A 22,108-nucleotide genomic window follows, 5' to 3' on the forward strand; every position below is an offset into this window, starting at 1 on the left:
TGATGATGTAGTGCACACAAAGTTTTCATGTACTGAATAAATATTGAATGTTCAATGTTTTGTCACAAAAAATGTTGCATTACAAAGCAAACATGCCTACTCTGGTCTTGGCACTTGTGCTCTACCCAACGTTTCACTGTATATATATTTTTCTATTGTGTTATTGACTGTACGTTTGTTTATCCCATGTGTAACTCTGTGTTGTTTGTGTCGCACTGCTTTGCTCTATCTTGGCCAGGTCGCAGTTCTAAATGAGAACTTTACAACTGGCCTACCTGGTTAAATCAAGGTGAAATACATTTTTTAAAAACTGCTCACAGATACAGTGCAGGTAGTCTCTGCTAGTAGTTTAGTCTACAACACATGAGATTATTATGCATTAGAGCGAGAATATTTTTTTGTCAAACGGCAGTAAAGCATCGATCATCATGTCACCAGAATAAGACCCTCAACATTTTATTGGAAAGGAGCATCAAGCTCATACCGTGCACTTTCACAACTTATTTAATCTGTAGCCTAATAAACTGCATAGTTTCCCCGAGTCGTAGTGGGAGGACTACACACCAAGTCATCACGACTCCAAGTTTACTTTTATATGGTTATACCAATATTTGCGTATAAAGCAGTTTCCGCCATTTCTCGCATAATTAATTTTAGCGATTATAAAAACATCCCACAATGTCAAACAAATGTTGTCATTTATAAAATTGTACCAAAACTTGTTTCCATCACAGCTGTCCTGATTTTTTTTTTTTATACCATATTACTTTACTTGCATAAAAACTGAGGATGGAAACATGGTCAATGAGAGTAGAATGTGCTTAACAAAAAATCGAATGGCGTATTTGATCTAATAGGAGTTTTGTAACGCTTAGGTTGTTAAATGTACCGATATAAGAATGACACGACGTCCCGGCAACTTTGGAGGAAAAATAAAAAATAAAAAAATACTGGAATTGTGCCTGTTATCACACTCGTATCTGCCCTCTCATGGGCTAGAATGTTCCCACCTGATTTTACTGCCTTAAATAAATGTCTTCAAAAATGTTCATTGTGGCGGCCAATTAAGTATCTGGTCAATATAATGAATAATCTGTGCTTTAGTAATTGTTCTCATGGAAGGTCTTTGTTAGATATAATGGGAATAATGAACACAACCAAGTAATATATTGGTGTTTAGTTTCTTTATAAATATCACACACACAGTAAGTCTTCCACATGGAAGACAACAAAAAGGCATCAAGGCATGGGGTTTCTGATATCTAAAACTCCATCGTCACAACCATACTTTACTAAACATCCACAGGATTCATAGAGAAAAGATGACATGGATTTTGGATAATTTAAACCTCTACAGGAGCGGTGGGTCGGTTGAGCTAATGTAGGCTCATGCGATTAGCATGAGGTTGTAACAAGAACATTTCCCAGGACATATCTGATATTGGCAGAAAGATTAAATTCTTGTTAATCTAACTGCACTGTCCAATTTGCAATAGCTATTACAGTGAAAGAATACCATGCTATTGTTCGAGGAGAGTGCACAATTATGAACTTGAAAATGTATTAATAAACCAATTAGGCACATTTGGGTAGTTTTGATACAACATTTTGAACAGATGTGCACTGGTTCATTGGATCAGTCTAAAACTTTGAATATACACTGCTGTCATCTAGTGACCAAAATCTAAATTGCACCTGGGCTGGAATAATACATTATGGCCTTTCTCTTGCATTTCAAAGATGGTACAAAAAAAACATGATTTTTTTCCTTTGTATTATCTTTTACCAGATGTGTTATTCTCCTACATTCATTTCACATTTCCACAAACTTCAAAGTGTTTCCTTTCAAATGGTATCAAGAATATGCATATCCTTGCTTCAGGTCCTGAGCTACAGGCAGTTAGATTTGGGTATGTAATTTTAGGTGAAAATTGAAAGAAAAAAAAGGGGTAGATCCTTAAGGTTTTTTAAGAGCAGAATCAATTGAATAGTATAGTGCAGTTGCAAGTCATAAGTAGGCCAACAATATTGTACCGGTAAGCTAAGGCCATCCTTTGAGGTCCAAGGAGCACTACAAATCTCATGTCAGAAACACACCCCCAACAATCAACAATAACCATTTATATAACATGATTGATCTTTCTTTTGAAAAATAAGTGCATTAGGCAACATCTCTATTCTTGTATCATTTAGACAAACCAAATGTTACACTGAAGAGCTTTAACTAAATCCATTCATTGAAAAAGTATTGTATTAAAGCAATTAGGTCATTAAAATAACTTAATCACACATTTACATCTAGGCAATAGTTTGTACTAAACACATGGCTTAATGCATCATATTACACCCTGTAACTTCAAATCTGCAATGGCAAAAGTATGACAGATGAAATCTTGCATATACTACATTATAAACTGACTAATTTTTTAATTATCCATCAATCAAGTTAAGTTTGGCATTGGTCAATAGCAACATGATCTGAAAGACAACTAATAAGAGGTTACAATTTCACCAATATGAAAAGCCATTTCAGTTTATCCATTCAAATTTCTTCCCCTCAACTGAATTATTTAATAAACTAGTGAAGCGGTAGTCATAATTATTGATTGAGCTGCTTATTTACTATTATACAATACTTACTAGTATCCTTAGTAAAAAAAAAAAGTATAAATGACATTGTAGTTAATATGTAAACTCACACCTGCTTTAATATTACCTAGCCTATACAAAGCAGAACAGCAATAAGCAATGGAATTGATGCATAGTATGTGTCACTACTTCTGGTTCCACAGGGATAATGGCAGCCATTTATTTTTAATAGGACCCATAAGACCATATCCATTAAATGCACCAAAACAACATGAGGAGAATGTTATTTCATGATTGATCTATGAATGTTTCTGGCCAACAATATACTAATTTGAAGGATGATAAACAGTACCTGCCAACAAGATATTCATACATCAACCTGGTTGGGTTTGACTGAAATGATTCACTCCCAATAGAACCAGTGGTGGTGAAACAAAATGTCATCACTTTCCCAGCTTTTATAATATCCTACTTATAATAAAACAAACTCTGCAGGGATTTTTCTGCTGACCTACAATTGAGAAATGTATGAAGTGAGTCAGAAGAATAAGGACCTTTGTTAGCTTTCAGTAAATTCATTTTGACTTCTGAATAAAACATCTGAGCTAGTTTAATTTGACACATTGTTTTTAAACTTCCTAACTATGAATGCAAAAGCCACATTACAGTAAGCCTAGCACTTAAAAGTAATTGTGACAATTTGGGTTGTTCAAATAAAGGCCCAACTAAAAAAAAAAAAAAAACATTACTGAACAATAGCAAAACTTCCCCAAAACTCAAGTGCTCACTTACAGCAGGTTGATTTCATTCCATTATCAAGCAATTAATTAGTTACATGAAAATAGTAAGGAAAGCTGGTGATCCTACATATTGCCTGCATAAGCCAACCTGCATGCATGTATACAGTATGTAAGTCAGTGTGACACACACACACACACACACACACACACACACACACACACCCCTTTGAATAGGGAATTTGAGACCAGTGTTCTTGTGTACAGCCTTTATTCTTCCCAAGCTGAACTATTTTCAAATATAAAATCAGGAAGTGATTTATATATGGGAGAATAACATGCACACCACCACACTGTCACTGGTTTTTGGTGCTGGAAATACAAGCCCCAGAGTTCAATTCATTATGAAAGATAACTCCCACACACACACGATTACCTCAGTCATTAATTTTTGTACGTCAACGGTTCGGTCTGTGACAATGACAATAAATATCACATGCAGAGAGAGGTAATAGTGTGCCTTTTATAATGAAAGAATGTCTATGTTAAGGGAATTTAAGAGCATGAATAGCATTTCCAGCCAACCAGACAATTCTTTAGGTTAAGGTAGTGAAGACACAAGGTTCAGGTTCACCACCAGTCAGACTGCAAAGGTATCTGCTGCACAGTTCATTTACAAACATGATTACTAGAGCATACACACAAAGCACTTTCATTTCAGGTATTTTGCTAATTATGATGATTCATCACTTTTGATTACTCTTCTACTGCACTCAAAGTATTAGGCCATCACTGCAGCCTGCTTGATATTGTTAGACAGCAGATATATTGGCAATATCACTGAAGGGTAATGTTGTGTTTTACCACTTCCATGCTTCTGGGATTTAAAAAGGGTGTGTGGTGTGTAAAAAAAGGATTGGCAAATGACTTGAGAATGACTGTATGGATACTTGCAAATTGAAGACAGAAAACCACTGGTTGAAAAGAACAGAATCATTACATAATAGGTTCTGCAATAGAGAAGTGAAATGAAAGGCAAGAGATCACTGCATCTGTGATTGTTAAGGCTGTTTGAGAAGTCTGGACGAACATAGCAGTTACGTCGATTGGATGTAGACAAAATGTGAGCCAGCACTGCACTATAATGTTAAGCAAAATATCTTAGGTAGGCGAATTAGTTTTAACCAGCATCAACTATGAATAGCAAATTAAGGTAATAGGCAGTCCTTGACAGGTGAAGGACAAAATACTGTGTCCATGCTACCCAGTGAGATGACCAGATTTAAAAAAATAATAATTAAACAGTGACAAATAAACACTAAGTGCTGCAAAAAAGCAAACTGTTTCCTTCAAGTATTTCTGGTTGGGATATTTTGAGTTGGGATATTTTGAGTTTTCGGGTGAAAGGTATTTATTTTTATTTTTTTTGCATTTTCAGTCTTTGTAAAGTGGATGAAAAAAATATTTGACTGCCCCTTTTGGGGACAATGGCTTTAGTGTTACACCTCAAGAAAGGTTGAGTCAAGTTAGACATACACGATCAGAAATAAAGAGCTAGATGAGGAGTTGAGAAAGTATTGCAATGTATTAGTGCTTCCATAATGTTATTTCAAAAAGCACTTCCCACTCAGATTTCCACAGTAGGTTAAGAAAACACCCCTGGGCCCTTGACAAAACGCTCCACGGTTAGAACCAGACAAAATGTGCAAGGTTTAAAGCTATATGGCATCTCTGAAACCAGATCCTTATGTTGGTGTCTCCTATCGGTTACAGCTGGAGTTAGGCGAGAAAGAGACTGAATACTCCTGAGGTAGCGATGCAGCCAGTCTGCATGGTTACTTGGTTTTGTGGGCCCATTTCAGATCGTCAGACCTGGGCTTCTCCCCAGTCACACTCTGGATCAGATCCTCAAGCCTAGACCAGAACCCCAGCTTCTCCAGGGGATAGTTCAGCCAGCCTGGGGAGATAAGACCATTATGACTGCGTTTAGACAGGCAGCACAATTCCTTTTTGACCAACTATTTAATTTTTTTGTTATTTTTTTTCAGAGGGGGTTACAGATACAGTTATAACATCAAAAGTCATATCAATTCAGTTATCATATTTTCTTGTAGCTGTTGGCTGCCACTCAAAAAAACAGGAATGCATACAAAGATAAAGAACAGTATCAATAGTTTTGTAATATTTTGTATCCAAGGAAAAGAAACAAAGCACCCCCCCAAGCCATTCCCCAACCACGCGCCCCCTCCATCCCGAGTCTCCACTTACATTCCCCCAATTGTATTATGATTTCTTCAGTTTTATCTGTGAGCAAGAATCAATAAACTCAAACTCAAAAAAAAGAGCTACCTGGTAATATAAATGCTTCTTTCAGATCTTTGAATGTCCTCAAACCATTACTATCCATGATATCGCCAAGGGCACGGATAACACATTTGGACGACTGGGGCAATGTGTAAGGCTGTCCTCCAGATCGCAAGGCATTATTGTTAAATATTGGATTCTGGGTGTGCCATTTCATTTCCCAGTTGCATAGACAGGCAGCCCAATTCTGATATTTGTTCCACTAATTGGTATTTTCCCCAATCAGATCAGCTCTGAAAAAGATCTGATGTCAAAAGTGATTTGTCAAAAGACCCAATTAGTGGAAAGAAAATATCAGAATTGAGCTGTGTAAATGCAGCCAAAGGGGAAAAGGTAGTTGGCTGCCGATTTAGTTTAATGATATTTTCCCCTTACTCGTATCCTGAAAGACATATTCTGATACACACAAAGACCATTCCCACTAGCACTGACCTGTGGTGATGCAGAAGTATGTCTCGTGGGGGGAAACGTGATGGATGCGATGGTGCTTGCGGGGCAGGATGATGTGGCAGTTCTGTAGAAAGACCACCCAGCCTGGCAGCCCGAAGTATGTGTGCGACCACTTATGAATCTGGTTGGTTAGAGTAACGAAAATGGCCAGTGCCATCACATAGCAGTGCCAGGGGTAGTTGTGATAGTGCTCCGCTATATGTGGGTCGAGAGAGAGAAACAGAGAAAGCGAAAGAAGACGATTTTAGGGCTCTAGAAAATGACGTTTTCAGATGCCAGAGCTTTGGCTCAGTTGAATGATAATTGTGCCATGTTTGGCTGTAGCTCACCAGGCGAGAGGGTAAGGAAGTTGAAAGCCATGTGTGCTAATGGGATCAGGGTCAGCATGCAGTTGTCACCATTTGTCTCAATGAAGTCATGGCGGGTGATAGCTGTAGGGTCAATGTGATGCTCCCTGAATGGTCGGATAAAGGCCTGGGGCAAGATATCAGAAAGTGAGTTCAAAATAACAGGAGAAACAGTAAATCAGAAAGTCAAGACAACAATTAGATAATTAGACAACACACAATCTGGGGACAATATCTTCAAATCCAGTCACGTTAGCAAATGCTACCTTTCCAACGATGGGTAGCTCCACAGATCCCCAGGTGTCAGCCCCCCAGTGGACTAGACCAGAGGCAAAGTCTGCAGTCAATATTCCTGCCACTGAGAGAGAGGAGAAGAGAGAGAAAGAGAGAGGAGAAGAGAGAGAAAGAGAGAGGAGAAGAGAGAGAAAGAGAGAGGAGAAAGAGAGAGAAAGAGAGAGGAGAAAGAAAGAGAAAGAAAAAGAGAGAGAGAGAGAGAGAGAGAGAGAGAGAGAGAGATGGGGGGACATGTAAACAAACAATCGTGTCAATCAATGAGAAACATAACATGGGATGTAAGCCTATTCTATTGACTGGTGCGTCAGCGCTGCTTACCAATGCCCAAAAGGATGTACCACATATGACCCAGGTGGAAGTTAACAAGGAGGTGACAAAAGTTGAAGGCCATGAGAGAGAAGCAGAGGACAACACTTATCCATTCCTGACATCTTTTTCCTGTGGAGACAAACAGACAAATGAACATCCCATGATTAAAGAACTGTAAAACTATAGAAAAGGCACAGGGGTGGATCTTCAACATAGTTAGACAATATTATGCCCAATGATATAACCTCTCAATGAAAGAAAAGATAGATACACTTGAATGCTCCTGCAGTTTTTTTGTGCAACTGTAACTCTTCGCCCCAACCCGGGCTCGAACCAGGGACCCTTGCACACATCAACAACTGACACCCACGAAGCATCGTTAGCCATCGCGCAACAAAGGCCACGGCCCTTGCAACGCAAGGGGAACCCCTACTTCAAGTCTCAGAGCGAGTGACGTCACTGATTGAAACGCTATTAGCGCGCACCACCGCTAACTAACTAGCCATTTCACATCGGTTACACAACGTTTCGAACCAATGGTCTTCAACGGTTAGCGAGTAGCTCTTTCTTTCATGACATAACTTTTTGTACCCTGTACCTGCGAGTTACTGGATGTGCATTCACTTAACGGATAACCTTAGAAGGCTTTCTTACGCCACATGCTTTGCTGTTGTAGCTACTCATTTCATTGAGAAGCAGCTGGGACAGAAATACTGATCCAATTCTTACAGCTCAAAGACAGTTTAAGGCCAAGCAGCCTTATAGCTCAACACCCCAGGCAATACCCTGCAAAGTCAGTTAGCCTCCTTACACCAGAGCAATGTTGTATCAGTAAAGAGCTCTGTTCCAGGGCGTTTACATGCATCTCAGCCTCAACAGAGGAGGATCAGCTGCACATAAACACCATGGACCAGAGCTAATGAGGAGCCTGACCAGTGTGACCAGTTGTAGTGCTATTAGGGCTGACACAGGAGCATTCTGGACACAGCAGCACCTATGCATTCAGTGTCTTTCAATGGGAGTCAAGCAGAAAAGAAAAAAAAAACTTTCAAAAGCATCAAGTACAAAAGGTAACATGCAAATAGGTTGTGTTTAGAGTTCAACTGACTCAAAGAAGGAAATGCTCAATTGGTACAGTAATCTGTCCTCATACATTAGGCTAGCTTACATGAATCTTCTTTTAAATACTTTGTGTAGTTAGATAAATTAATGGTGCACACTTCAGTTTATTATGACGGAGCTTTGGTCCATTCCTGACATCATACATACACTTGGCAATTAGGGCAAATTGTTTTGAAAGGTCAAGCAAGCCTCTCCCAGTGTGCGTGTGGAGCTTTCTGTGTATGTATGGCTTTTACAGTAGTTACAGTTGTAATGTCATTTCCGTATTCCGGAATTGTACCTGAACTGAAAATACTAATATTAAAAAGCCAAACTTCTTTCCCGTGATCCTAATTAGTAAAATCCTGAAGCTTAATTGGCTGATCGATATATAAGCGTAAGTATTGTATAAATGTAACGTTAGTAGGCTACGACATTCCTGAGTGGCGTTGACAAAAGAAATAGCTTGTTGCCTCACCTGGCGAATACAAATTCGCAAGTTCCAGAGCACCTGCGTGTTGGGGACCCCACCGCGCTGTACCTCGACCGGGTCCATTTAGCTCTGTGCTCTGTAACTCTTGTCCACACCCGTTTTCGTTTACCATTCTCGCCATGTTCCACTCCTGGTTCAACCGCTTTCCACAGCCAGGAAACCAACAGATGTAGGGAGGAACTACATAACAAGATACACGCCTTTGCGAATGATCGAGCGCGCTCGTTTTACAAGCCGCCTGCGTCTGGCAAAGGTGTACGACTCGGTGCTCATGAATCTGAGATCTATCTCGGCCCGCTCTGGTAAGAATCGGGCTATCCTGGGGTGAAAATCATGCAGGGCTATTTTTTGCAGTAAAACTGCATTGCCTTTCTAACCCTATCACATTGAGCTTGCTATCTAAAGCAGCCAATTACGGAGTCGTACTTAGTTCCATAATCAGGCGAATAACCAATTAGGTAGTGAGGAGAACGAACGCATTGCCTGACCCCACCCTTGAGTGGCCAATCAGAGCATGTGAGTTTGGCTGTTAAAGCGGCAACCAGCAGTTGCAACAATAACAAATAAAATACCCGCCCTTGTTTCTGTAAAAATCTGAGGGAGGGGGCAGGAGAAATGTAATCGTTCTCAAATTCATAGACAGAGCTATGGATGCTTGGACTGACCATCCATGATATCAAAAGTATAGTATTAACCATGTTTTAAGGCTGAATAGGATTTGTTTACATTTACTTTGTTTATAAACATCGGAGTAAAACAAGCTTACAGTTTGGGTTATGATGGGGTACGACAGTTGAACTAAACTCACCAGGCATTTATAAGTTATAGTCTTCAAGAATTAATGGGTAAATATTAATTTACAAGTCCAAAAGTAGATGTAACAACCGCAGATTGCCCCTTTACACGTCAGACAGCTTTTCCAAGTTATACGTGGTAGGCAAACCTAATGCTAAATTAGAAGAGAGATATAGGCCTTTAATTTAAAGGCAGTCATGGCATGTCAATGATGTTGAAATTATGTTTAGGGCAAAACACTTTGTGGTTGTATACTACAGTTTTTACAATTTTGTAATTTAACTTAATTCTCACTGAACTGTGTTAGGCCTATTTGAGATCATAAATCAAACAATTATCACAATAGAGAATTTTGCTGGAAACTATTGGGGTGATCGCCCCAAAGAAAGTAATACAAGTCACAATCAACATAAACGTTTAATAGCCTAGTAGAAGGCCTAGTCAGAGATCTGCTGACGTTTACAGTCGATTGAATTGTATCTTACAATACCGCTAGATGGCAGCGTAGACTAAATATAATTTTCCAAAATCATTGACCCACAAGTCACAAATTATTGTTCCTTTTCCCAGTCTTCTCAATGGAAAGTGTTGACGCTGTGGGTTACAATATGGTAGATAATGGATTTACACTCTGCCCTAAAATGTGTGATTTGATATTTCAAGTATCTCTACAAATTGTTTCAAATCTACAGTGGCAAAACCTTAATCTGTGAGTGTCTTTAGAATAGAATATAATTTATTAGTAGGATATTATAGTTAGGCTATTACTACAGACAAGTGTATTTTAAAATACACATATTTAAATATTCCATGCATTTACACCCGGGTCTGTTTGGTCCTAGCGGTATTTAAGATAATGTATATGGAAACAAGTATTTGAAAATAGTTTCTAATAGTAGGCTATTTATAGGAAATTATTTGAAAATACAAATAGAACTAGTTGATTTGGTCACATTATTTAAGAAATACTAAAATACACAGCACATAAGTATTTAATACAAACACTCAAATACACATGTATTTGTTAAATAGACTCAAATACACATGGATTTGAACCCAGCTTTGTAGGCTCCCACAGGGCACAGACATCAATTCAACATGTATTCCACGTTGGTTCAACATAATTGAATATAAATTACGCAGAAACAACATTGATTCAACCAGTGTTGCCTATAATACTAGTAGTATGGTTAGTTGTGAAATTCTCCCTTTCTAAGGTCCATCTCAAAACGTCTACAGGACATCCCCCCCAAGTTTAAATTCTTGTTAATCTAATTTACAGTAGCTATTACAGTGAAAGAATACCATGCTATTGTTTGAGGAGAGTGCACAATTATGAACTTGAAAATGTATTAATAAACCAATTAGCCACATTTGGGTAGTCTTGATACAACATTTTGAACAGATGTTCATTGGATCAGTCTAAAACGTTGAGTATACACTGCTGTCATCTAGTGGCCAAAATCTAAATTGCGCCAGGGTGGAATAATACATTATGGTCATTCTCTTGCACTTCAAAGATGATGGTACAAAAAATGTTTTTTTTTTATTATCTTTTACCAGATCTAATGTGTTATATTCTCCTACATTAATTTAACATTTTCATAAACTTCAAAGTGTTTCCTTTCAAATGGTATCAAGAATATACATATCCTTGCTTCAGGTCCTGAGCTACAGGTAGTTAGATTTGGGTCCTGAGCTACAGGCAGTTAGATTTGGGTCCTGAGCTACAGGCAGTTAGATTTGGGTCCTGAGCTACAGGCAGTTACATTTGGGTCCTGAGCTACAGGCAGTTACATTTGGGTCCTGAGCTATAGGCAGTTAGATTTGGGTCCTGAGCTACAGGCAGTTAGATTTGGGTCCTGAGCTACAGGCAGTTAGATTTGGGTCCTGAGCTACAGGCAGTTAGATTTGGGTCCTGAGCTACAGGCAGTTACATTTGGGTCCTGAGCTATAGGCAGTTAGATTTGGGTCCTGAGCTACAGGCAGTTAGATTTGGGTCCTGAGCTACATGCAGTTAGATTTGGATATGTCATTTTAGGCGAAAATTGGGAAAAAAAGGGGAGGATCCTTAATTACAATTCAGAGCATGAAATCAAGACGGAAGAGGTTAGTTAGAGAAGGGGAACATATCACACCAGCTCCGCCCATTCTTACACAGTCTATATAAAACTTTCCTAGACTCTCACTGCTGCAATAGACATCAACTTCACTCATCAATCTGGTGACATTGACAACAACTTTCTGCTGAGTAATAGCTAATTCTTCAAGTTTCTTGTTTTCTTCAATAACTCAATATTGTCACAGTGACATTCAGTCGTGTGCCAATATACGTTAGTGTTTTCAGACAGCATTAGGCCTACTCGCGTAGCCAATTTCCCGGGCGTCTGCCCCTGGTTTCGATGTTCCCGCAATCCAGCGGGTGTTAAGATCCATGGAAGTGGCCGGTTTCTACGACAGGGATTGCTTTGCTTTCCAGAGTACAAACTACATTACCAGGCCCATTAGCGATAACAGCACTTGCAAGCAGCCCATCGACGGCTCGATGACGGAGCTTGGCATAGCCGAGAACGACAAAGCGATAGATTTCAGTGTCTACTTGGATCCTCCAGCTGCGCACTGTCAACAACTGGCAACACATAACGAAACTCAGCAGAGAGGGGTAGACATATTCGCAGATTTCCTTGCCGAGGAAAGCAGGATCAAGAGACGTTCATCATTACAACAAAACTACAGAAACTACATATCTCTCAACGAGCGGGAGACAAGTGTGCACGACAATAGAGAACCATACGTCCTGGGCTATCCTGAACTGCAGGAGACCCGTGTGGACACCGTGTTCAGCCCGGAGTTTCTTGGGAACCACTTTAAATCCGGTGAAAGAGACGAGTCTCAAGAGGACCCAAGAATGGACAACGGTTCAACTGGCTACGACATGAGGTATCTTCATTACCAGTCGACTCCAAGTGGCAGCCTTGGTAACATTTCCACTGCGTCCTCGTCTTCCTCCAGTCCACCCGGCACACCTGCCCTGTCAGGTAAATGCACGTCGCCTTCGCGGGGCGAGAAAATGTCGTCTGGTGTCAAGGGGAAGAAGCGACTGGAAAAGCACAGTGAGGAATATAAGCAGAGGCGGGAGAGGAACAACCTTGCTGTTAGAAAGAGCAGGGATAAAGCCAAAATGCGCAATACGGAGACGCAACACAAAGTGCTGGAACTGGCTGCAGAGAATGATCGTTTACAAAAACGCGTGGAGCAGCTGTCAAGAGAACTTGCCACCCTGCGTAATTTGCTCTCTGCCACCGGTTAGTTAGCCACACCGGAGTGCCCACACACCTCTGGAAACCGGTACTTTATCAGGCACTGACTTAAAAACCCATTTATCGCTGTGCCATAATTCTGAAAAAGTGATTCCAATATGTTACGTTTGTGTACAGAATCTATATGTGGAAAAAGCCACCAACAGTTTACAAGACACGTTATGATTAAGCACAGAAGGTGCATGGAATGTGCCACATTCATGATTCTTGACATGTCACCTTCATTCTGTCTTTTATTCATTTGGTGTATGCAGTATTTCTGTACGGGCTTTGTATTTTATATAGAATATTGATAAATATTCTGTTATTTAAAAATACCTTTCTTTATCTGGAGCAATGGTTATCAAGGGAAGTGTTGTAGCCCACTGCAGAGGCATGATGCAACTCTTTGTAACAGTATTGTCAATGAATTAAGTAATCTCTTAATATGATGAAAATGTACACATGTTTTAATGGTACTTGATATTTTATTGAATTAAACAGATTTATACTTTGATATTATTAATTTGTATGTTTATTTGTGACATTTCAAAAAGGTAGTAGATCATCTGACTGGTGTATTCCACTCTCTTTCACACACATACACAGAATTAAATCTAACATTTATGTATCTTTTCACTCACATACATATTCACTCACATTCAAGGAATAAAAATATAGGTGTACATAAACTCAAACATAAGGTAGCTTTTATATATTATTTTAGACCTGTGGGCAACTGATTTGGAATATGATGACTAATTTGCATCTAATTATAGTTATTCAAAATGATAAGTCATGATATTGAGAACCTAAATGTAAATACCAGTATTACTACAGCGTGATTCAGTTAAACAATTCCGCAGTGTATTGGTGAAAGAAGACATACTAACTGAGCCTTTTTTATCCAATGGCACCATTATCTTAGGCACACACCTCTGTCAATAGTCTGTTGGGTCCACTGACCCACAGAGGGGTTCAAGGCCTCACAAACCAAGATTAATCAGCAACTAACCTCCTGCCCAAACACACCCCCACAGTCCTGCAAACAGCTTTTTGAAAACGTGTATAACCTGCCAGCCTCAAATATCAAGTGGCATACTTTAATATTTAGCCTATGAGACGACCCAAAAAGAAGAGTGATTTTGGATGTGGAAGTAATTCTCTTTGATTACCTCATCCACTGATTGTCCAGTTTGATCAGTAAGACTAGATAAGCAAGTTCAGTTTTAGTTTCAACTAAAAACTAGTCTCAGTGGAACTGGTCGATAATACCAAGTTGCCACCATTTCTACACATGAATGTGGAAATGACTGAAAATACTATCAAACTTGGCCATCAAGAGTTGCCGTAATAATACACTCTTAGAAAAAAAAGGTTCCAAAAGGGTTCTTCAACTGTCCCCATAGGAGAACCTTTTTTTGGTTTCAGATAGAACCCTTTGGGGGTCTATATAAAACCCTCTGGGTTTAGGGTACATAGAACCTAAAGGGGTTCTACCTGGAACCAAAAAAGGGTTCTTCAAAGGGTTCTCCTATGGGGACAGCCGAATAACCCTTTCAGGTTCTAGATAACCCCCCACCCTGCCACCTCACTCATAAGAACATCTTTGACATGGGCATGGCCTACTGTATACCCATGACAATGCAGGGCGGAGGTTTGGGAAGGATGCCAGTTTCAGGAGAGAGAGCAAATTGTGTATGTGTGCTTTATGTATTTCTCAATGAGGCTTTATTACTGCACCCAATAGCTCCAAGTACATTTTGACACTGTCATTCTTCCTTGTATCACACAAAATAGAAAATACAATGTTTTGAACATACTGGATTTCGCAACACAACTTCCCATTATGGAAACAGAGTATATTGCTCAACAACATCTTCTTGTTCCATCAGTGAATTAAAATGTCACACCCAATGAAAAAAAAATCCTCTATGCAATTTGAACTTACAAGACAAATCTAGCAATAGGTTGTAATACTTAAAGGGATAGTTCACCCAAATTATACTGTACATTCACTTAATTTGATTGATTCCTAAAAGTAGTGTACACTGTATTGTCTTGGTTTGGTTTGTTTTCTAAGCTGCAGCATAGCATTAACATCATTGAGTTTTACCCTCAGTTTAAATGGATTGCCCTTGGTTATTGTTCTCAGTCTGACACACACACACACACACACACACACACACACACACACACACACACACACACACACACACACACACACACACACAGTGGTCAAACTTGTTACTTGGGGTGACCTTGTAGTCCTGCCCCCTGCAGCTCCTGGAGCCTCCCAGATCCCTGCTAGTGCCTGGTTCAGACTGAGGAGAGGGAATTTCCCACACATATTACCGTCAATGAGCAGTGGTTGTCCGTAAACTCCACATTGCATCATACCTACTGCAGACCAATAGCCCTCCTAAAAACTCCTCTGGTAGAGCAATACAAACAGAGCAGCCCCACCTCGTGTTTGAGACTTTAAACAGGACATGGTAAAATGGTAAGCTATCCCTCACATCTATGAATCACTAGTTTTGTTTATTTAGAGTGAGATCTAGCTAGATAAATTATAGCCATTCTTGTTGTACTTTCTTTCTATTTCTGGTCAATGTGAGACTTCCCTCAAAACACTCTTCCCTGAAGACACATGAAACAGTGATATTTCAACATATCTGTGTCTTTTTTGTACACCATAGCATTTCAACATGATATCAATATACAACTAATAAGTATGGGGACGATATTGAACACTGACCAGGAAATGTACCAAGTTGACTTTTCTTAAATCATATTAATTTCCAAATTGTGTGTACGGTATACACTTTTTGGGAAGCAAAATGACATTGCTCTGTCAACACAGTTGCATTATACAAAAGTAATAACACATTTATAAACTATACATTGGGTGTTACTCTTCTTTATAAATATTATTTATAAACATTGGCTATAAGACTCAGGCTGGTTACCAGACTTGCCCTCCACAAGATCATCAGCAGACTCCATCACCTTCATCTACCATCCTCTGACCAGCTCCCTTCACTCAAGCCATGAACTGACCCTCTCCATCTTCAGAGGATGCAGCATTCAAATACATGGCCTCTCTTGGTTGACCTGTCATAATATATTACTTGATTGTTTTTTGCTCTTGAAGTGCTTTGCGATTCTATGAAAAGCGCTATAGAAATGTAATCTATTATTATTATTATTATTATTATTCCAGTAAGTACAATAGTATGAGTGAGTGTGTGTGTGTTTTTGTTTACATGTGGGTGTATGTACAGTATGTCAATGCTTAAACTACTAATTCAGGGGTGAAAGGTTCAAACATCTCTACTACACTCTACAGTTCAAGGTCATGCAGGATATTCACTTAGATTGTCAGGCAGATACTCACTGTATCTGATTACATTTTTTGTTAACGAACAGTTCACTACTACAGACCAAATAACTGATTTCGATTTTACACATGCCAATAAAGGGATAGTTCACCTAAATTACAAAACGACATATTGCTTCCCTTACCCTGTAAGCAGGTTACGGACAAGGTATGACAGCAGTTCATGCTTTGGTTTAGTTTCCCTGGCACTATTTCCACATGCTAATGTTTTAGCGTTTGTGACACAAATCACATGAAAGTCATGGGACCAATATTAGCATTTCTTACTCACATCATGTTTAAAACCTCCATAAGTGAATTTGTTGAGCTTCACAATCAATTTGAGATACTTTTAGATGATTTGGACATGATGTGTCAAAAATGCTAATATCGGTCCCATGACTTGAATGTGATTTAGTGCCACAAATACTAAAATGTTAGCATGTGGAAACAGTGCCAGGGAAACTAAACCAAAGCATGGATTGCTGTCATACTTGTCCATAGACTGCTAACAGGGTAAGGAAACCAATGTGTCATTTTGTAATTTGGGTGAATTATCCCTTTAACCTAGATAAAAAATGGCAGTAATGTGAGAGATGTGCGCCCCGGATATCCGGAGCATGGGGCTTGCTACGGGAATTCAGAAATGCTGAGATACCGTAAGAGGCAGGAGGATGATCTGTCTTGGAGTGAACCCAGATTTCAACAGCTTCTTTACTTCTCCTATTTTACTGTGAACGACTGCAAAGAGGCAGCCCTGACGTGCAGTAGCAGGGACCTGTGGTCACTGCAGAGCAAGTATTATGGGTCTTGTGAAACAGAATGCCATCCTGCTCTTGCATAAGGGAAAACACTGGCAGGTGACAAAACAACCATATATACTGCTCAACAAAAATAAAGGGAACACTTAAACAACACATCCTAGATCTGAATGAAATAAATAATCTTATTAAATACTTTTTTCTTTACATAGTTGAATGTGCTGACAACAAAATCACACAAAAATAATCAATGGAAATCCAATTTATCAACCCATGGAGGTCTGGATTTGGAGTCACACTCAAAATTAAAGTGGAAAACCACACTACAGGCAGATCCAACTTTGATGTAATGTCCTTAAAACAAGTCAAAATGAGGCTCAGTAGTGTGTGTGGCCTCCACGTGCCTGTATGACCTCCCTACAACGCCTGGGCATGCTCCTGATGAGGTGGCGGATGGTCTCCTGAGGGATCTCCTTCCAGACCTGGACTAAAGCATCCGCCAACTCCTGGACAGTCTGTGGTGCAACTCCTGGACAGTCTGTTGGTGGATGGAGCGAGACATGATGTCCCAGATGTGCTCAATTGGATTCAGGTCTGGGGAACGGGCGGGCCAGTCCATAGCATCAATGCCTTCCTCTTGCAGGAACTGCTGACACACTCCAGCCACATGAGGTCTAGCATTGTCTTGCATTAGGAGGAACCCAGGGCCAACCGCACCAGCATATGGTCTCACAAGGGGTCTGAGGATCTCATCTCGGTACCTAATGGCAGTCAGGCTACCTCTGGCGAGCACATGGAGGGCTGTGCGGCCCCCCAAAGAAATGCCACCCCACACCATGACTGACCCACCGCCAAACCGGTCATGCTGGAGGATGTTGCAGGCAGCAGAACGTTCTCCACAGCGTCTCCAGACTCTGTCACGTCTGTCACATGTGCTCAGTGTGAACCTGCTTTCATTTGTGAAGAGCACAGGGCGCCAGTGGCGAATTTGCCAATCTTGGTGTTCTCTGGCAAATGCCAAACGTCCTGCACGGTGTTGGGCTGTAAGCACAACCCCCACCTGTGGACGTCGGGCCCTCATACCGCCCTCATGGAGTCTGTTTCTGACCGTTTGAGCAGACACATGGTCATTTTGCAGGGCTCTGGCAGTGCTTCTCCTGCTCCTCCTTGCACAAAGGCGGAGGTAGTGGTCCTGCTGCTGGGTTGTTGCCCTCCTACGGCCTCCTCCACGTCTCCTGATGTACTGGCCTGTCTCCTGGTAGCGCCTCCATGCTCTGGACACTACGCTGACAGACACAGCAAACCTTCTTGCCACAGCTCGCATTGATGTGCCATCCTGGATGAGCTGCACTACCTGAGCCACTTGTGTGGGTTGTAGACTCCATCTCATTCTACCACTAGAGTGAAAGCACCACCAGCATTCAAAAGTGACCAAAACATCAGCCAGGAAGCATAGGAACTGAGAAGTGGTCTGTGGTCCCCACCTGTAGAACCACTCCTTTATTGGGGGTGTCTTGCTAATTACCTGTAATTTCCATCTGTTGTCTATTCCATTTGCACAACAGCATGTGACATTTATTGTCAATCAGTGTTGCTTCCTAAGTGGACAGTTTGATTTCACAGAAGTGTGATTGACTTGGAGTTACATTGTGTTGTTTAAGTGTTCCCTTTATTTTTTTTGAGCAGTGTATATAGGTGTCATTTTAGTTTCCATTTGGTTACAGTGTCATACTGTAATTTGTATGTAAAGGTCAGAGATGCTTGGCAAGCCAGGTCTCTATACCACCCAGAATACAATTACACAGTACAATTAAATTGAGTTGATCACTTTCTCAAACAGTGATGTTATATCAATCAGTATTACAATTCATAGATGCGTATGCAAACAAATAGAAACAACTTAAAAATGAGATTGGTGTTGCAAGTGAACCTGACATTGGCCATATGCAGGCAGGCAGGGGCAGAAAAATCTACCACCACCCGAAGGGATGGAAATCAACCGTTCGTGTGGTGTCAGACTACTCACAATGGCTCTGACAATGAGCCCACATGCAGCGAGATATGGCATCTTTTCCTTTCTGATCAGATAGAGAACACGTTAAAAAGACTGGGCCTCTTATCAGTTCTTGTATTGTGATAGGTGATGAAAGTGTGCCTTAAATATACACAAAAGTATATTTTATCTGTGAATTTAGTTTCTAGTCACATTTTATCAGACACAGAAAAGCTTAGGGTGTTGAACATCTGTCTGTAACTCATTAGTGAAAATATTGACCATGTTTTTTGTTGTGTTAAATCCTTAATTATGTTGAAATAGAAAGTTGAAGCATCTATCAAGTCATTGCTCTGTTCCTCAATGTACTCCCTGAAAACTTCCTAGATTACAAGAACTAAAGCGAAGGTCCGGTTTCCTTTTGACATGACCTTCAAGTTCTTTAAACCTCTTAAGGATCGGACCCTTATTTAAAAAATGTTCACCTAAAATGACATACCTATACATATATACAGTCGCGGCCAAAAGTTTTGAGAATGACACAAATATGAATTTTCACAAAGTCTGCTGCCTCAGTTTGTATGATGGCAATTTGCATATACTCCAGAATGTTATGAAGAGTGATCAGATGAATTGCAATTAATTGCAAAGTCCCTATTTGCCATGCAAATGAACTGAATCCCCCCAAAACCTTCCACTGCATTTCAGCCCTGCCACAAAAGGACCAGCTGACATCATGTCAGTGATTCTCTCGTTAACACAGGTGTGAGTGTTGACGAGCACAAGGCTGGAGATCACTCTATCATGCTGATTGAGTTCGAATAACAGACTGGAAGCTTCAAAAGGAGGGTGGTGCTTGGAATCATTGTTCTTCCTCTGTCAACCATGGTTACCTGCAAGGAAACACGTGCCATCATCAGACTGATATTCTGCTAAAGGTACAGGGATTGGACTGCTGAGGACTGGGGTAAAGTCATTTTTTCTGATGAATCCCCTTTCCGATTGTTTGGGGCATCCAGAAAAAAGCTTGTCCGGAGAAGACAAGGTGAGCGCTACCATCAGTCCTGTGTCATGCCAACAGTAAAGCATCCTGAGACCATTCATGTGTGGGGTTGCTTCTCAGCCAAGGGAGTGGTCTCACTCACAATTTTGCCTAAGAACACAGCCATGAATAAAGAATGGTACCAACACATCCTCCGAGAGCAACTTCTCCCAACCATGCAGGAACAGTTTGATGATGAATAGTGCCTTTTCCAGCATGATGGAGCACCTTGCCATAAGGCAAAAGTGATAACTAAGTTGCTCGGGGAACAAAACATCAATATTTTGGGTCCATGGCCAGGATACTCCCCAGACCTTAATCCCATTGAGAACTTGTGGTCAATCCTCAAGAGGCAGGTGGACAAACAAAAACCCACAAATTCTGACAAACTCCAAACATTGATTATGCAAGAATGGGCTGCCATCAGTCAGGATGTGGCCCAGAAGTTAATTGACAGCATGCCAGGGCGGATTGCAGAGGTCTTGAAAAAGAAGGGTCAACACTGCAAATATTGACTCTTTGCATCAACTTCATGAAATTGTCAATAAAAGCCTTTGACACTTATGAAATGCTTGTAATTATACTTCAATATTCCATAGTAACATCTGATATTTGTGTCATTCTCAAGACCTTTGGCCATGACTGTAGACTGTGAAAGAATGGGCGGAGCTGGTGTGATATGTTCCCCTCCTCTAACTAACCTCTTCCGTCTTGATTTCATGCTCTGAATTGTAATTAAGGGTCCCCCCATTTTTCTAATTTTCACCTAAAATGACATATCCAAATCTAACTGCCTGTAGCTCAGGACCCAAATCTTACTGCCTGTAGCTCAGGACCCAAATTTAACTGCCTATAGCTCAGGACCCAAATCTAACTGCCTGTAGCTCAGGACCCAAATCTAACTGCCTGTAGCTCAGGACCCAAATCTAACTGCCTGTAGCTCAGGACCCAAATCTAACTGCCTGTAGCTCAGGACCCAAATCTAACTGCCTGTAGCTCAGGACCCAAATCTAACTGCCTGTAGCTCAGGACCCAAATCTAACTGCCTGTAGCTCAGGACCCAAATCTAACTGCCTGTAGCTCAGGGCCCAAATCTAACTGCCTGTAGCTCAGGACCCAAATCTAACTGCCTGTAGCTCAGGACCTGAAGCAAGGATATGTATATTCTTGATACCATTTGAAAGGAAACACTTTGAAGTTTGTGAAAATGTGAAATTAATGTAGGAGAATATAACACATTAGATCTGGTAAAAGATAATACAAAGACAAAACATGCATTTTTTTGTATTGTATTTGTACCATCATCTTTGAAATGCAAGAGAAAGGCCATAATGTATTATTCCAACCCAGGTACAATTTAGATTTTGGCCACTAGATGGCAGCAGTGTATGTGCAAAGTTCATAACAGTGCACTCTCCTCAAACAATAGCATGGTATTCTTTCTCTGTAATAGCTACTGTAAATTGGACAGTGCCGTTAGTGTCACGACTTCCGCCGAAGTCGGGCGGCATTCGGCAATCGACGTCACCGGCTTTCTAGCCATCGCCGATCCACTTTCAGTTTCCATTTGATTTGTCTTTGTTTTCTACACACCTGGGTTCTATTCCCCAATTACATGTTCATTATTTAACCCTCTGTTTCCCCCATGTTTGTGTGCGTGTTTGTTTTATTGTGAAGGCTGTATCTGACAGCTGGTATATTGTTGCCGGGTTTTGTTATTATGCCCGTTTATTTTGTGGTACCGGTATTTTTCCCGCACCATAGTATTGTGTTTGTACTGGTGTTGTCTTGTATTAAACACCTCGTCCACGCATCTCAGCTCTCCTGCACCTGACTCCTTTCACCAGTTACCCACAGCCTTTACAGTTAGATTAACAAGAATTTAAGCTTTCTGCCAATATCAGATATGTCTATGTCCTGGGACATTTTTTTGTTACTTACAACCTCATGCTAATCGTATTAGCCTACGTTAGCTCAACCGTCCCGAGGCGACCCACCAATCCTGTAGAGGTTAAATATAACAGAATAAAAATGTATTCTCCACATAACAGAATATAAATATCTAAGAATTACAAGTCTTTTTGTCTTGTAATTTTTTACAAGACAATTTTACTTTGCAGTCAAGAAAAAAAATCTAGTATTGAAGAAAGGAAGG

General features: G+C 40.3%; 2 protein-coding genes across 2 annotated transcripts; one reads left to right on the plus strand and one right to left on the minus strand.

The window, feature by feature from the left end:
• Nucleotides 1-2,109: 2,109 nt before the first annotated feature.
• peds1 (plasmanylethanolamine desaturase 1) lies at nucleotides 2,110-9,024 on the minus strand. Its single transcript, XM_029722878.1, has 6 exons — nucleotides 8,670-9,024; nucleotides 7,100-7,219; nucleotides 6,754-6,845; nucleotides 6,470-6,614; nucleotides 6,123-6,335; nucleotides 2,110-5,283 (listed from the first exon to the last, which is right to left on the minus strand). Exons 1-6 carry the CDS (start codon nucleotides 8,803-8,805, stop codon nucleotides 5,162-5,164), a joined length of 828 nt encoding a protein of 275 aa, XP_029578738.1. The 5' UTR covers nucleotides 8,806-9,024; the 3' UTR covers nucleotides 2,110-5,161.
• Nucleotides 9,025-11,662: 2,638 nt separating this feature from the next.
• On the plus strand, nucleotides 11,663-13,300 carry cebpb (CCAAT enhancer binding protein beta). Its single transcript, XM_029722880.1, has one exon. It carries the CDS (start codon nucleotides 11,914-11,916, stop codon nucleotides 12,787-12,789), a length of 876 nt encoding a protein of 291 aa, XP_029578740.1. The 5' UTR covers nucleotides 11,663-11,913; the 3' UTR covers nucleotides 12,790-13,300.
• Nucleotides 13,301-22,108: the final 8,808 nt, after the last annotated feature.

Source organism: Salmo trutta, chromosome 30 (assembly GCF_901001165.1).
Source record: "Salmo trutta chromosome 30, fSalTru1.1, whole genome shotgun sequence".
NCBI classification, from domain to species: Eukaryota; Metazoa; Chordata; class Actinopteri; order Salmoniformes; family Salmonidae; genus Salmo; species Salmo trutta.